The sequence below is a fragment of the Hylobates moloch genome, unplaced genomic scaffold (assembly GCF_009828535.3).
Source record: "Hylobates moloch isolate HMO894 unplaced genomic scaffold, HMol_V3 SCAFFOLD_18, whole genome shotgun sequence".
NCBI classification, from domain to species: domain Eukaryota; kingdom Metazoa; phylum Chordata; class Mammalia; order Primates; family Hylobatidae; genus Hylobates; species Hylobates moloch.
This window is the reverse complement of record NW_026652293.1, coordinates 29,501,422-29,511,513: the sequence shown is the minus strand read 5'-3', so window position 1 is coordinate 29,511,513 and position 10,092 is coordinate 29,501,422. Positions and strand designations below refer to the sequence as shown.

Here is a 10,092-nt window from a genome sequence, read left to right as displayed (position 1 = left end):
ACTGCTTGGGATTCTAGACCTGAGCAGGGAGAAACAAACCAGACTAAAGGAGACAGAACTTTCTTCACAGTAGAACAGTCCTAGTCTAAAATGCTAGAATTTAAGTCCAATGTCTTTTAAGAATGAGAGTTCTTAAATCTGTCAGACCAGCTGACAGGGGAGCAGGAAAAAAAAAAAAAAAACTTCTCTATTAAACAAAACACAAAAATCAACCCAAACTTCCTTCAACCCCAGCACCCCAGCCACCTCCCACCCCGTTAAAAAAATCATCAAAGTCATGCACAAATGCACACACGCACACACTCAGATATGAAAACAAAAACCAGATACCCAAGGAAATCTTAGGAATCACCTAAGGAATTTTCACTCGCTCCCCAGATGCTCTTTCTGTTTTTCCTAGGGGTGGGTGGGAAAAGAAGTTACACTGACAGCTAAGTCTAAGTGGCACAATTTAGAGTTGGGTGAGTTCCCTTTCCTCTAATGGCCTAGCTTGCTGGTCAGTGTAGAAGGGTACCCACAGTGAGTCGAGAAGGAAGGCCAAGGCTGGCGTCTGGTGGAAGGCAAGCTGCCTATCATCCTAAACTGGGGACCCGCCCCTCACCTGGGGAGGTGAGGCTGCCTGGCTGCCTTGACTTCCTATTTGCTGATGGGACAGCTTGGTGATCACTTTCTCTAGACTCTGAGCCATGCTGTTCAACCTTAATGTGGGAATCAGTATCACATGGGGAGTGAACTGAAGGTGTCTGGCTTAAAGTGCATCAAACTCGTACACTAAGCTTGCGTATGTAGCACCACTCCCCTGTGGACTCTGCTCTGAAGGGCCCTCCCCATGAGTTTAAGTGTGAAGCTCAGGGTTTGGGGTGTGCATGGCCCCCCATATGGCTGCATGGTGATGGACACTGACGAGGAACGGTGCTGGTATGGGATGCCTGGGAGGGTTTTTCTGGAGACAAAAATTTACAGATTGAGGGCATGAGAACATAAACTTGAGGGAAACCACCATGATCTATATTAGGATGACGGATTGTGGAGTGGGAAGAAATCGTGTAGTCCAACTCTGCATTTTACATAAAATCAATCTGTGAAGAAAGCAGAAAGGACTCTTAGGGGATATCTTTTGAGAAAGGGTGTCTGCCCGGGATTCTAAGAGCTTCCCTGGTTGCCGGCCTAAATCAGTTGACCAGCCCTTTGTTTCTGACCAGGTTTCTCACCTGAGATAGAGAATCATTTGTTTCCAAATAGTTCAAATCCCCCATCCACAGGCCTCCCCAGAAGAACCTGGCTGGGAAATTCAGGAGAATCAGATTGCCGAACCAACGTGTCCACACCCACCACTGCCCCGGGTGCAGTGGAAGTCTGCAACATCTGTTTCTCTGCCTTATCCTAAAGACAATGTCTTCACCCATTTTGTAAAATAAATAATTCAAACTATAATGAAAAAACCCTGGCAAGGATAGTTGCTGGCCTGAAAATGTGCTCTGTCTCTTAGCAGTGACTCACAGAACTCACACCTGCCATGGGTTCCCAGGCTAAGGGGTGGAGCAGAGAGCGTGAAGCTCTGTAGCAGCGCGCAAACCCGGGACAGGGCAGGATGCACAGCCAGTCCTCACCCTTTATATATTACATTTATCTTTATAAATAGAGCATCCCGACTCAAGTGGCCATAATAAAAAAGCCAAACATTGAGTTTTTTCCCTCAAATACCTACACAAACTGTCAAATATCTACTAAATTATATCCACATGGCAAACTAGTCACCTCTATATGAGAGCTCCAACTGCCATGATGGTCACAGGCCAAGTCTCAGCCAGACCCAAATACCCATCCCTACTGGATAACAGGGACTAAGATTTTTTTTAAAAATCTACTTTTCAGTAAGACTTGTGACAGAATCCTTTAAATAAAAAGCCAAATAAATATGATTTTAAATGATTGATTCCTGTCCCCCAAACGTTGCATACACAAGTTTTCAATGTCATATAAAACGGACAAACTAGACCAATGAAGGTTGTCCAGTTGGTTTGGACTTTTCAAGTCACATCTGTCACATAAAATGGACCAACTAGACCAATAAGTGTGGTCTAGTTGGCCTGGCTGCCTTGACTACCTATTTGCTGATGGGACAGCTTGGTGATCACTTTCTCTTGAACAAGACTCTGAGCCATGTTGTTCAACCTTAATGTGGGAATCAGTATCACATGGGTCGTGAACTGAAGAATTACGTGACTGGATTACGGTTTATCTTAACAGTTTCCAGAAAACCTGTCTTTTAGCCATCTTGGGAAATTTGGGTTGAATTTCCTTATTTCCTTCCATAGTCAAAAATATGTTAATTTCGATCTATCACATTAGATCACTTTGGTTAGATGACTGTGACCACGAAAAACAAAACAAAACAGAAAACTGGAGCAAACAGATGAATAGCCCTTTAGAAAAAACAGAGGATGTTGAACTGATGTGGGTCACACTCCCAGGGAGCCTTCATAGCTCATCCCTTGAAGGCACAGTGTCCAGGGAGGTTGGCGGTGGCAGGGCCTCTGTGTTCTTGGCATTGCTGTAGATGCGACTTTGCTTCTGGGACTTCCAGGCATGTGTCCTATCCCAGTCGGTGGCCACTGTCTCATTGTCCCAGATGGTGGAGGTCTCCGTGTCACTCAGGTACCCCGGCTGGCCTGTGTAGTGCGTAGGGTAGATGAGTAAGGGTTCTGCAGAGAAGGCTTTCAGGTCCCTGGATTCATAATACTGCTTGTACTCAGCTCTGAAAACAAGAAGGTGGCCGGACACATTAGAGGGCGGAAAGAAGACTTATGGAACAGGGACAAAAAGTGAAGGAGCCCTCCTGGTTTCCTCTTAAATTGTCATGAGTTCATTTCATTATTTAAATCGTGTCATTTGTGAAAAACTTTAGCCTACAAACACAAATATTTCTTTAAAAGCCTTCCAAAGACAAGCTCCCAAGCAAACAAATCAGAACATTTCTGACGTATTTGGATAGACCAGTTTAAAAGATGAATTTCAGGTCTGACTCCAAAAGTTAAAAAGTAAGCCCTGTTAGACCATAATGATAAATAAATATGATCACTTTACAAAAAATGCCCTGCTCTTGAATTAATAAATGAGACACCTCAGATCTGGACAGCAGTGATGGGGCATGTGGCACGTGGAGGCTTAGAGGCACGCAGGCTTGGCTTTGTGCCCTAGCTCCCTGCTCACCACTCTGGCTCCAACAGGTGTAAAGGAGACAGATGACTTGGACTTCCTCCCAGGGCTCCTGTGCAGAGTACATGAGATGACATCTGAATGTGGTAATTTCCTTTTTGTTTAGGGGATAATGGTTTGACCTCCATGTTTCTGCCAGGACACAGAGATAAAATCAGTCTCTGACATGTTATATACAAGAGGGCACACAGCTCCATTTTTACTGAGGACAAGAGACAGAATGAACTGGTGGCAGCATAGGAAATCTCAACAGCTAAAATGAAGATCATGTAGTGACCAGCTCACCCAGCAACTGAGAGAAGGGGCCAAGGTTAGAACCAATACTGCTCCATTAATGAATTCAGGAATCATTCATTAATGATTGAGGAGCTGCTGTGATGTGTAGCATTTGGACTAGGCTCTAAGAACACAGAGGCATAAGACTGTTACTGCCCCAAAGGGTTTATAGTTTATTGGGGAGATTGACAGGTAAACCATTAATTGCCACACCTTTTGATAAGCACTAGGTCAGGGTAAGCTCCTGGGCTATGGGAGCCCTGAGCATCACATTGCCCTTCTTCCATGGGCATCATGCTCAGGTATCAGGTCCACACTCCCTGAACCTCTTACACACCCCTGTGATTGCAGGAATTACAATATATCGTGATGACTTGTTCATGAGTCTGGGTTCCTGACCAGATTGTGAGCTGTGCAAAAATGGGTATCTCTGCTTAGCCAACAGTATACAATGACCTGAGCCAAAGGAACTGGAAATTTTGAGGTGCCTAGCAAGATGGCCTTCACCTTGAGGTGTATGAGGTTATGGAAATAAGAAGAGCAAAGACAAGGAGGGGACCAAGCACATTACATTCAGTTCAACTACAAACTGGATATTACAAGAATCTCTGGTCAGGACACACCATCTCTGCCTCACCTTCCCATCTGTACAAAGGGATAAATCACCTGAGTTAGGCTCTCTTAATCATAATTATGAGAAGATCATTTAGGAAAGCAGTACAACTTTAGAAAATATCAAGTACTACCAGAAACGGAGAGCATAATTCACGAAGAGGCTGTGCCCAAGGGAAGGCAGGCAGTTCAGGGAGACTCACACAGGATGCTTGTTGTACATGATTGGCAGAAACTCATCCACTGGCAGCATCTTCCCAAAAGGATTGGCTCCAACCAGCTTCTGTGCTCCTTCCAGAGAGATGACGTAGCCCAGGGTCCAGTAGGAATAGTCGGCTTCGACTAGGTTTGCCACATTGGGCACTGCTTTCTCTGGATCCTTCACTTGCATCCTCTTCCTACCAATATAACTGTAAGGAAATAGCAGAGGAGAAAAATTTCACCTGGACTATTATGCCATGATAAGGATGGAGCACAGCTTTGGTTTACATAGATACCTCTGAAATCCTGGACTGGCTCTCTCTGTCATTAAATGATGTATCACATCCCAAAGTGGATCCAATCACCAGTCATGACTGCCATCTGCCATCACTGGGGCCATTTTGCTGGCTCCATTTATCAACACCCCCACTATTCCCGCCTAGTGGACTGTTTTCAAGCCAGAAAGTAAGATGTAGTAAGATTAAAAGATCTTTCAGATCATTTCTCAAAGATGGGCTGGGGCTTCTAGCTGTGTTTACAGAGGTTGGAAAGGCACAAAAAAAGGCCAGATGGGAGAATCCTGAGGCTGCTGTCTTCAGGTCCCCAGAGTGTCAGCCTTGGATGCCTTCTGCACAGTGCTCCGAGTGCTGGTGGGAAACACAGGACCAAATAGGCTGGGGGAAAGAGTCAGTCTGCAGTGAAGGTTCTGGGAACCCAAGGGAGGCCCTAAGGGGTTCCTTTTGGGGAGTATGAATGACAGCTCCTGACAGGCATTCTCCTGCCTCACACTCGCCCAGCTGTGGCCAGGCTTCCTCCCAGACATGCTGCTCCGAGAAAGGCCCCCCAGGCACCTTCCGTCCTCCTTGAACAACTTCTACAACCCAGGATGCACCTTTGGCCACTCCCATCTTCCCTAGTCTACCCAAGGATCTGTGCTCCATTACTTTTGTCCGGAACCTATTGATTTGGGCTTGACTGGAGCAATTTGAGGAGTTGCCTCCTTCTTGCCTGCCAGGTAAAGCAGTGCTTCCTCTATTTTGCCCTGAAACAATCTCTTTCAACATTCAAGGGATTCCCCCTTGTGAAAGCATTCCAGGATTTGCAGAACAAGTCTATGTTCGACCTTCAGTTCTTCTGAGGACAACAAACATATATGCCCAGCCACTGTCTCTTCAGATTACGGAGTCTGAGCTTCTCTCATGTCTCATCCAGTGGAAGGAAAACTCTTATCGAGCACTTGAGAGGAGTTAGAGTGATAGAGGTGCTGAGTTAATGCTCTAACTTTAATTAATTTAATTTTAAATGTTGAAGCTGTGTGAAATATATATATTTTTTCCATGAAACAAGTTCATTGTTTTGGTAGGACTACAGTTTACTTTTTTCTTTTTTCTTTTTTTTTTTTTTTTTTTTTTGAGACGGAGCCTCGCTCTGTCGCCCAGGCTGGAGTGCAGTGGCGCAATCTCAGCTCACTGTAAGCTCCACCTCCTGGGTTCACGCCATTCTCCTGCCTCAGCCTCCTGAGTAGCTGGGACTCCAGGTGCCCGCCACCACGCCTGGCTAATTTTTTGTATTTTTAGTAGAGATGGGGTTTCACCGTGTTAGCCAGGATGGTCTCAATCTCCTGACTTCGTGATCCACCCACCTCGGCCTCCCAAAGCGCTGGGATTACAGGCATGAGCCACTGCACCCGGCCCAGGTTACTTTAACAGCTGAAAATTTAGCTTCTGGATTGAGATGTGTTCTAAGTGTAAAATACATACCAGATTTTGAAGAGTTGGTACAAAAAAAAAAGAAGGTAAACTATGTCATTAATGGTTTTAAAATATTAATTACATACCAAAATGATGATACTGTTTGGATATATTTGGTTAAATAAAATGTATTAAAACTAATTTAACCTAATTTATTTTTACCTTTTTAATGTGATCACTAGAAAATTGAAAATGACATATGTGGCTTGCATTATATTTCTATTGAACAATACTCCCTCGATGATTCCAATGACTTGTTCTATTCTTCCCTTTTATTATTTTCTTTTCCTGGAAAGATGCAATGTGGCAATCATGAACAGCTTATTACCTTTCATGTTTTAGGTTTAAGTAACATTTGTTTCTTTATTGTTTTAGAAAATAACAGGTACAATTTAAAACTGTTATAGTTCTTTAAGACTATATAATAGATTTTAAGGGGATATTTTGACTTGATCAACCTGTGAAATTTAGAAAACATTTTTTTTCCTGTATCCTTATCAAGACAACTGTTCTTCCTTCTTGGATCTGCTGGTACTTTGTCCTGAGAAATGCACCCACCAAACTACGTGTGAACGGGAACATATGCCAGCTCTAAACCTTAGATTGCCTGAGTCTTCTGTGATTATGAGGCTTAAGTGAAAGTTGCCTTTATACAAGTCACGTGGACATCAAGTAGCTTCCAGGCCTGTGAGGCGTTAACCACAGGCTGCGGAGCCATTCATTGAGAAAGGCTGAAGTGCAGCAACTTCTGGAGGATACAGGAAGAAACAGTGATCTCAAGGGACTGTGCAGAATGCCAAATCTAACCACATGACCACATGACTGACATCTGACAGGGCATAGGTGTCTTCTTATTACACAGTGACGCATTAGTTGAGCCATTGCTAGGTTTCTTCTGAGCTCAGAGTGGCCCATTTTCTGAGGGAACAAGTATTCCACCTGGGTCCACACTTAAATAGCGCCTGCAGGTGGGAGAAGCAGGGACAGCTCCTCTGCTGCAGCTGCTCCAAAGAAGCAGGCTCAGAGTTGATGAATTGCCTTTGACACACAGCTGGGAGCAAACACAATGCTTGGGAACTTTCTGCTTCATTGGAGAGAAATTGAAAGTGTCATTTGTTTTAAAAAGAAAATGAAAGAGAGAAAGAAGGAGGAGGCAGAGGAGGAAGAAGAAAAAGAAAGGAAAGAGGGAGGGATAGAGGGAGAGGAAAAATGAAAGGGAAGGGAAGAAGAAAGTAGAAGCCGCTCAATTCCCAGACAGTAGACAAAGAACATTAACTAAATGTCATCTCAGAGCCAGCACTCCCTTGGTGAGCCTGGTTTTCCTGCAACAGCCTCAGATCCTTTCCCAAATCTAGTTGTCCATGTTCTCCATGTTTGTGCAGCCCCATTTCCCAACAGAGGAGCTCCATGGTTGACCCTCTAACCTCCCACCTTCTCAGAAGCTGCAGAGGCAACCTGCTGTCCCAGGAGCTGAGGCTTAAATATGACACAGGACTTTTGCACTTGAATAAATGACCTCTTCTCCCGCTTCACTCCCACTCCATGTGCCACGTTGCTTGAGGGTGGGATTTCTGCTGTGCTCCTAAGTAAGTGCCCAGTGCCACACCTTGGTTCTGTCTGAAGGTCTCTGATCTGCAGGCTGACTCCAGGTCTCAGATGATCTTCCACAGTTTCCCACCCTGAAGAGTAGAAGGATGCAAAATCCAGTGGCTAACCTCTACCCACTTTTATTTCTGAGAACATTTATGGAAAGAAAACTAGATAAGTGGAAGCTTAAGCTGTATCTCCTACTGGCTGTGGAGGTGGGGCTCTCTGCCCATTGGAAAGGACTGAGTGCCTCTCAGAGCCCTCTCATAAGATCATCTTGTCACTCACATCAGTTCCCAGTCCAGCTGAGCCTGGTCAATGTCATCCATCAGCTTCATCAGCTTCTTCTTAAACTGATGCTCAAAACGCACATCGTCTTCAATTACAAGAGTCTTCTCTAGCTCTCGATCAATTACCTGCAAAAGTCATCAGTAGGAAGATACCCTATGAAAAGTTTGATACCCAATTTTTATTAGATAAATAAGTATTAAAAAGTCATGAGTCTAGTAGCATAGATTCATAACTGGAATCTAAGCAAATGGCCATCAACAGTAGAATAGATAAATAAACTGGCATATTCAACAGCAGTGAGGATGTATGATCCACAATTAAATGCAACGTTATAGGTGAATCTCCTAAATGTCATGTTAGTAGAGTACACATACTGCATGACTCCATTCATATAAGGGAAAGTACAAACAAAGGTAAAGCTATTCAATGCCTTTAGAAGTCAGGATGGTGACTACCCTTGGGGACTGGTGACTAGAAGGAAGCACGGGGTGGGGAGGTGCTTGTGGGATGCTGGTTACCTGCTTCTGGATCTGTGTACTGATTAACATGGGTGTGTTGTTTGGTTTGTGAAATTTCCCTGAGCTGTATTTTTTGATCTATATACTTTTATACCTATTTATCACATTTCACTTAAAGTTTAAAGAAAACAAAGGCAGGCATAGACTGAATCATTGAAAGAGAAAGTGTTCAAGGGGGCTTTCTTCAGGGACTTTCCTCTTTGGTTGTGGAAACTGACTGTTTATCAGGAACCCCACACACCAATACCCGCTCCAGATATGTCTTGATCTGTAAGACAGGGGTTCCACTTCTGGCTCTGCCACTTCTTACCTGGACAAGCCACTTAATAATTTCTTCTTGGGTAAAGGCGGTCTGTCCTTCCCAACCCACCTCACATGACTTCTGTGTGATTTCTTGTATAAAATCACTTAATAAGTGATGTCACAATAGGTATAATAGAAGGCATTCCTGCTAATGATGATAATGAATTAATAAGAGTGTGGCACATAGGACATGGGTATCTCCCCCGTCACCATCCCAAGAGGCACCAAAGCTACTCCTCCTTGCCCCTTTGTTGCTGTTCTTAGGTCAGAGAGAGACACAAGGTAGGAGCAGCTCTCACGCACATTTCCAGAACAGTTGCGGGCTCACTTTACATCTGGCCCTAATTCACCTACGATAGCCTGCTTTCCTTTCTCCTCATCATAAAACTGCAATCTGAATAAAGCATTATTTACCTCTTTCCAGACTGAATAGTGGCTGAGAAAGCAGCCGATTTCACCCCTCGTTAGAGGCCTGGAGGAATAGGGATCTCGATAGCCAGGCAGCATTTCAATATTCAGTGCCTTCAGCTGGCTTGTGTTGAGTGCCCTGCATCATAGAAAACACGTCTGGAAATTAACAAATTAAAGGTCCCCACCACAAAGGCTAGAGAAAGAGAGTTAGTTCTGCAAACACCCCTCCCCCACACAGACAAAGACCGAGAGGCTTCCCTTTATTCCTTACAAGTTCTTCCGGGCTAATGTGTCACACTAGTATTATGAGGTCTGGGAAGACAAGAGGGTATCATATTTTTGTGTATCCCTCATAGTGCCCAACATAGTTCTAAGCATCATCAGTTTTTTGACAACATTTAATAAGTACACTCCTATGGAAATTAGCTAAAGTATTGCAATAATCCAAGGAGTGTTTGATCAAGACCCACTGCTGAATCTCTGTTAACACTGAGCTTTGTGAAGTTCACAGCTGCCCTAATCTTAACCTGTTCCCCCCAGCCCTACAAAAGCCTTGAAAACCAGTAGCCTCACAACTAAGATAGCGGCAAACCCCACCAACCCAGAAGCCACTGGCAGGGACAAAATGGACTGAGACTCTCCTAAAGACCTGCCCCCAGAAAATAATCTCTATTCAACCTGTCCAGTAGCTCCTTGAAAAGCTACATTCTCAGAGCTTGTCTTGATTTGACCTGACTCAGAGTTCATTTTCTGTGAACAGCACTATCTGCAGGGCATTTGTCAAAACCCATGAGCAACAACTGTTTAACATTACAGTTGTTTGAGAAGCATTATCAGTTGATGCTAACAAGAAGCCCACCAAAAAACTTAAAATGGAAAACTGAGGAATAAGAGGTCCATAGGGAGTTTGATTTGCTCCAAAA

The 10,092-nt window shown here is 44.1% G+C and overlaps 1 protein-coding gene across 6 annotated transcripts in view; it reads right to left on the bottom strand.

The window, feature by feature from the left end:
- Positions 1 to 2,404: 2,404 nt before the first annotated feature.
- The window catches only part of COLGALT2 (collagen beta(1-O)galactosyltransferase 2), a 100,838-nt gene continuing 93,150 nt past the window's right edge, over positions 2,405 to 10,092 (bottom strand). For 5 of the 6 annotated variants that reach the window (XM_032136519.2, XM_058430644.1, XM_058430642.1 and 2 more), the window contains 4 exons: positions 9,173 to 9,305; positions 7,935 to 8,062; positions 4,311 to 4,517; positions 2,405 to 2,758 (listed from right to left, as the gene is read on the bottom strand). In XM_032136519.2, coding sequence (XP_031992410.1) covers positions 2,482 to 2,758; positions 4,311 to 4,517; positions 7,935 to 8,062; positions 9,173 to 9,305 — 745 coding nt within the window. In that variant the 3' untranslated portion in view covers positions 2,405 to 2,481. Of the gene's footprint in view, positions 2,759 to 4,310; positions 4,518 to 6,232; positions 6,348 to 7,934; positions 8,063 to 9,172; positions 9,306 to 10,092 lie in introns of those variants that run through there. The other variant, XM_058430643.1, reaches the window with a different exon arrangement.